The following is a 6,379-nucleotide window of genomic DNA, read 5'->3' as shown; positions in this document are numbered from 1 at the left end:
TGTTACTCCTGTATAAATATAAATTGCTTCCATAAACTCGGAGATAACTGTAGAGCGTGATGTGACCGATCGTTCATGATGTAATGGCATCCGACCGAGTCGGCGCAAATGTTGCCGGCCGTCGCCGCGCGAGGCGCGAGAATCGTATTGTTGAGTGTCGAATATCCAGGGGTCGAAGCTGTCGAAGTTTTGCCGCTTGGTACTCCGGCGCGGTTAGGCGATTAGGTTACGTATTGTTTGATTGTTCTGCGAGTCGGCGAATTTCTGTTGATGTATCAAACATCGACATTTCTGCCTGCAAGCGGATGCAACGATAGGTAAGGCCAGTAGCCAGAGATATATAGCCATCGGGCATCGGTACGGGTCCCTTCCCAGTCCCACTCAGAGCGCCGATCGGCCGAATGTTCTTTTTGGAACAGATAGTAGCGACATTAATGAGCCGATAGTGACGACATTCAATCCGTGTATACGCAAAACTACCGATAATTGACGAAGCAATTTGGATAAATCTCCACTTAGGGAGTCCTTATTGTCTTTGTCTTATTCTTACTTTTTCACTTTCCAGTTAGATTTATCGTTTGTGAGACGCGACTTTAACAAGTCGGTTTTGATTCAATCGCACACCACGTGCTGATGATTTTTCACGCAAACATCTATGGACAAAATGCCAAGAGTACGGATGTACTCGCGCTCTGTCATAAATGTTCGTCCAGCCAACATGACGTTGAATTTAGAATGCTCAGAAGAGCCTCTGAACGAAGCTCAGCAGAAGCTAAGAACGAAGCTCAAGGACGATTCCAATAGAGTAAATTCATCTGCCCAATCATTTTTTCCTAATAACATAAATATGTATTGTACATTAATCTATTTGCTACCAGGTTGCAGTTATGTTACAAGAAATGCTTAAAGATGACGGTAAATTAGTATGCCAAGTGGGAAGTGTCAGTGGTTATCAGTTTAATACATTGTAAGTATCGAATTATGGAATAATTATAGATGTAACATCAAATGTTAACTACATAGTTATTTAATGTTTGCAGACCTGCAACGCCAACACCTGCTCCAGCAGTAGTTCAGAACAACCCTCAAATTTTAAATGTTGTAAGTATTTTAGTATAAACTTTATTACAATGGAAAGTAATAGAAGATGACATTATTTTTTTCGTATAGAAGCAATACTTTTCTTGTTTACTTTTTAGGCCCAACAAAACAAGAATTCAGCACCAATTAAATTGAATATTGGTAACACAAGTGGACCTCAAGGAAATATCCAGCTAGTAGTTGATCACCGTATGGGAGTTATTTTGGGATCTGTTACACAAACCCAAGGTAGCAAGCAACTTATTACTTAATTATAGCCCGTGGTTTGTCGAAGACTACTTAAACATGATTTCAGGCACAGCTACTACAACCACATCTGCAGCTTCAACCGTGGCACAGCCTCAACAAGAGAATGTATTATCAATTCCATTTGTACTTCCTTTATTGAAAGTAGATTTTTAACATTAATTACACATTAATATTTTTTCAGTATAAGTACACCAGATCTGGGCGTAGAACAAAAGTTCTTCAAGTACAACAACCTGATATTATAGAAGAGGTATGATTTTTACAAGTATAAGTTACAAAACTGCGCTGTAACTATAATACAATACTTGATTTTTACAGCCTGCACCCGCACCCGCACCTACATCCACAGTCACTCGCATAAAACAAAAGCCTACAGCAACACAGGTTACATCTAGTAAGGGTAAGCATATTTTTTAAATTAATATTTTCCATAGAAAGAAAGAAAAGAGAGATAAGAAAATCTTAACTGATGAAATTAATATAGGCCATGCAGCTACTTCTCAAGGTGTGACAAGTGTCAGAATAAAGACTGTCACTAAACAGACAAATCAATCAAGTGTCAAACCTACAGAACATACTAGTATAGGTGGAATATCCATCGGCAAAAATACAGGTGAAAACTGGAAACAATGTAATATTATTTTTAGAAATGTTAATATCTGATTTTACTCATTACGAAATTTTTTATAGCCAACGAACAGATTGACGAATCCAAAAAGAACCAGCCTGATAGCAGAGAATTCACGTTTAACAAAACGACTGGTGGCCGAACTTTCCCCTCCTTAGTGGTGGTAGCAAGACCAAATTTACGTAATAAAGACATTCCATCGTCAGTTGCACAAAAAGAAAGACAAGCATTAGGTATATTTTTTTTTACTACCAACATGCAACGATGTAGTGTTAAATGTATATATATTAATAATCGAAATTTTTCAGATGCTAAAGTTAAGAACGTGCTCATGTTTTCTGCCACAAAATTCGCCGAATGGTTGATACAACAGGGCTTAGTAAAATCGGAACAATACTGTTTGCAGCACAGTTCGAACTTTCAGAAACCTAAACTCAAGTTAGGAATGTACAGCGATCAGGGAACGTTTCCCTATTCTGGTGGTTACGTTTGGATATCCAGTTGCTGTCCCGATAGATTCGTCTCCGTCTTTTCCGGTTCTATTTTCCAGGGAGCTCATTACACACCCACAGTCTTGTTAAAATTGATTTATCATTGGGCGTGTCAAACTAACGTGCAGAACGTAATCTCCTGGGTGAAAGTATCCAATATATACCTAAAAAACTTTTATACAAATCTACGTAGCATTTGCACAGCGGCAGTATGGGATAAGAGTCGTAAGATGGGCGGTAAAAATTCAGTGATACAAGTCGGTGTGATTAGTTTAGGCACGACATCGCAAGATGGACATTTGCGACAGGTGAAACATCTTGATGATATTCTCGTTTCATTAGAAATGAAGTTTATATAATGACGAATTCGGCTCTCGCATTTAGGTGAAAGTCGAAGTTCTTGGCGTTTTAGATCCGAGTACATTGGACATACGCTTACGTGCCTGTGAACCAATGCAGGATGAGGATAGATCATTTAAAAGACGCTTTAATAATATTCTACACCCTTTGAAAGAGTGGGTCCATACAGACTCGAAAATAATGACCGACTTCACTGTCGACAAGAGCACGTTGCAGGATATGGGCTATAACCACGTTGTGCAATCTGCATTTTCAGAACAGAACCCTAAAAATTTCATGAGCAATTACCATATCATGGAATATCTTAGAAAAATCGTGCCAAGAATGTTTCAGAACACATTAAGTTTACTTAGTAGACAAATGATACAACAGTTCTTAGACGAATTAATATGGAGAGAGATGTATGGCGCTACAGCGGAACGTGCGTTCGACAATATTATACGACATATCGCGGAGCAAACTAAACTCGATTTCAGTAAGTGAGAAATTTTACTGATCGCATAACTGATAAAAATGTAACAATTTCTGATTGTACGCGTATTCAAAGCCCTATATTATTGGGTAAAAAGATTGTATATTTTTTCAGATGATTCTTTGCTAGATCGCCTATCGAAGGTAGCTGCTAATCCATTTCAAAAATGGTCTTATTCCAATCTAACTAATACGCCAGTTACATCAAAAGATTCAACTCCGGTAACTGACGTAGCATCATCCCAGAAAACTTTTGAGGCTGCTACGGCAAGACAAGGCGTGCGCCGAGGAAGGAAATCCCGAATTCATACCGTGACAACTCCAGAACCCGAAGTAAAAAGGGTAGCCGTTGATTCTAAGCTCAATAAAGAAAAAGAAGATAAAAGCGAGAAAGACTCGAAAGAGCAAATTCAACTCCAAGAATTATATTATGCCACAATGGAAGGTGATAAGAATCTGATATCTAAGGAAACCAGGGCTTCCTTATATTTCAAGGTTTATTCAAAGTTTTTATACTGTTATACCATTAGCTCCATTAGCATGTTTCGTTATGTCTGATAAATATATTTTTTTCGGCTTAGTGCTTCCTCTGTACGACAGTAATGAGATCTAATACCGAAGTGATGGAACATATGGTTAGTCACGTACCACCGCAATTGCCAGGTCAATCGGAATTGTCGGTATGCCGATACTGTTGCACCCCGCTTTCGTCGCAACATCAAATGCTTACTCATGTGTCGGAAACACACAGCAATTTTGGTCATTGTGATAATGTCATGGTAGTTTGCGCAATTTGCGAGGAGAAATTTGGTAAGCTAACATTTTCAAATCAACTTATAATCCGTAATTAAGAAAACAAATAAGATATATATATATATATATATATATATATATATATATATATATATATAATGCGAGGTGATCACATTTGCACATGTTTCTCATTCAGGAAAAAGCAAATCCTTGATTGATCATTTGTCGTTGATGCATTATCCTTCCGAAATGCCGTATAAATGCGAAAGTTGCGGCTATCGTACATCCAGTCATAAGGACGTCATAGATCATTATTATAAAATCCATGAAAAGGGCGAAGGATTGCAATGCCCGTATTGCCTTAAAGTAAGAAAGGAAAAATACCACGAATGTGTACTTCTCATTCCTATGTCAATGTTGATTAATGTAACTTTACTATTGTGAAAAGGTAATACAATTTGTGAACGAGGGCACCCCGAACGCGTCCAACGTTTACGCTTATTTGTCGCACATGCAAAGGCACATCGTAAGAAGAGATCAAGGAAAAGGCAACAAGTGTTCAAGATGCTGTCTCTGGTTCAATAAAAAGAGTTCTCTAACATTACATCAGCGGGAGTTACACGACTGTGTTTCTAATCCAAGTAAATATACATTTAAACGTATAGTTAAATATTTAAGCTGTATATATAAAAAGATATAAAAATTCATCCTTACGTATATTCACTGATGTTAGAAGCTCATAGGATATTAAAAACAAAATACAATTCTTTCTCTTATACACTATCTTTATTACTAACGAATTAATTAACAAGAACATGTTAAAAAATTAATCGAAATTCAACTTACATATCTATTTCATATCAGTTGTATTATTTATTCTTTTTTAATGTATTCTGAATATACGTTTGTATATATTATGTGAAAAGAGATTGCAATTTCTATTATCTAATCAGAAAATAAATATATAGAAGCAGTACCTTATTCTGCCGGCAATAGTGGCATAATGGTCTCCAAAAACATACCGGAGATAATACGATTTTCTGTGGATAGTCCACAACCCGAATTACCACCAGATGAAAAAATACAAAAGTGGAGTACCGGACCAGTTATGGTGAACACTTCCACCAGATATTTATCCTGCCAGGAGTGTGAGGAAGATATTGACGAAGATGAACATTATCCGTAAGTATACTATTTTAAAATAATAACCAATAATCTTGCAATTAATAACGTAAATAAAAAATTGTTTAACGCACAGAGGCGAGCAGCGTTGTCAACAGTGCCGTTACGTCACGTGCTGTTGGCGCGCATTCCAAGAACATCAACAACAAATTCATAATGAACGACCGAAGACCAGTCTGATCGTGCCATCTCCTTTAGTTAACATCCCGTTAGACAAGAAACTACAATGCTCATGTGGTTACACGTCGAACGATGGCAACCGATTAGGTATCATAGTTGTAAAGGCTGTAACATTCAGTATTGTAAGCATAAAACTTAATTTTAATTGACATCATATTGCAGCGAAACACTTGATAAAATGTAAAAGATTGTCGGCACATCCCGTTGAAGAATCGGCACCATCTGGTATGCTCGATAGTTTAGGATTAGTTCCGAGAACCGCATCTGAGGTACGACATATTTTCATATTTTTTTTTATTTTTAACTGTCTAACTCCTTTAATTATTTACAGGAATCTGATGCACACGAGAAATCCAATTCACGCAATTAGATGCAGCAAACACGAGAAATGTAATTGCTATTGTGATGAATGACAGCCTTGGCCAAAATTATTAGGCACCCTCGTAATCATCATTATGCTGTACTGAATCTACAATAATATCAGGAAAGGCTTCTATTGTTTAAAAGTTGTTTACTAGAGTGTTCATTATTATTACGAACGCATTTATGTTTATTTTTTATTTCTTTCAAAAATAAATGTTATTTTCAAAAACTTCATTTTAGTAGGGTGCCTAATAATTTTGGCCAAGGCTTATTTATAAATAGATATAGATGTACGAGAGATACATGTATTATATACTTATGACTTTTAATCACTTAATCCTCGGAGAATACACAGGGTCAATTTGACCCTTTTTTTTTGCCAGAAAAATTTTTAGCCAGAAATATTAAAAATAAAAATACATTTTTTTCGTAAATTACTCTTTTCCAAAAGAACACTGGGTCAATCTGACCCTACACATACTTTGATCGTCCACCATTTTAAATTGACGGGTGAGATTAGCTTGAAAAAATTTCCAGATGTACTTGGAACATTGTTAAATCAATTGATATAAATAAAAAGTGCCGTTGGAATTATTTACAT

General features: G+C 36.5%; 1 protein-coding gene across 2 annotated transcripts; it reads left to right on the top strand.

Moving 5' to 3' along the window:
* Positions 1 to 174: 174 nt before the first annotated feature.
* On the top strand, positions 175 to 6,342 carry LOC112458685. Of its 2 annotated transcripts, none has more exons than XM_025022435.1 (20): positions 175 to 317; positions 566 to 805; positions 879 to 967; positions 1,041 to 1,101; positions 1,200 to 1,329; positions 1,397 to 1,455; positions 1,532 to 1,600; positions 1,669 to 1,750; positions 1,835 to 1,963; positions 2,041 to 2,211; positions 2,287 to 2,777; positions 2,854 to 3,304; positions 3,416 to 3,795; positions 3,882 to 4,110; positions 4,250 to 4,419; positions 4,502 to 4,694; positions 5,022 to 5,235; positions 5,312 to 5,502; positions 5,578 to 5,684; positions 5,747 to 6,342. In XM_025022435.1, the coding sequence occupies exons 2-20, from the start codon at positions 656 to 658 to the stop codon at positions 5,783 to 5,785; spliced, it is 3,405 nt and encodes a 1,134-aa protein (XP_024878203.1). In that variant the 5' UTR covers positions 175 to 317; positions 566 to 655; the 3' UTR covers positions 5,786 to 6,342. The 2 variants fall into 2 exon arrangements, with proteins under 2 accessions (XP_024878203.1, XP_024878202.1); XM_025022434.1 differs by having other exon boundaries at positions 5,007 to 5,235.
* The last annotated feature ends 37 nt before the right edge of the window (positions 6,343 to 6,379 follow it).

Source organism: Temnothorax curvispinosus, unplaced genomic scaffold (assembly GCF_003070985.1).
Source record: "Temnothorax curvispinosus isolate PA1 unplaced genomic scaffold, ASM307098v1 QBEX01009119.1, whole genome shotgun sequence".
NCBI lineage: Eukaryota > Metazoa > Arthropoda > Insecta > Hymenoptera > Formicidae > Temnothorax > Temnothorax curvispinosus.
Note: the sequence above shows the minus strand (reverse complement) of the source record. Positions and strands in the feature narration are given on the sequence as shown.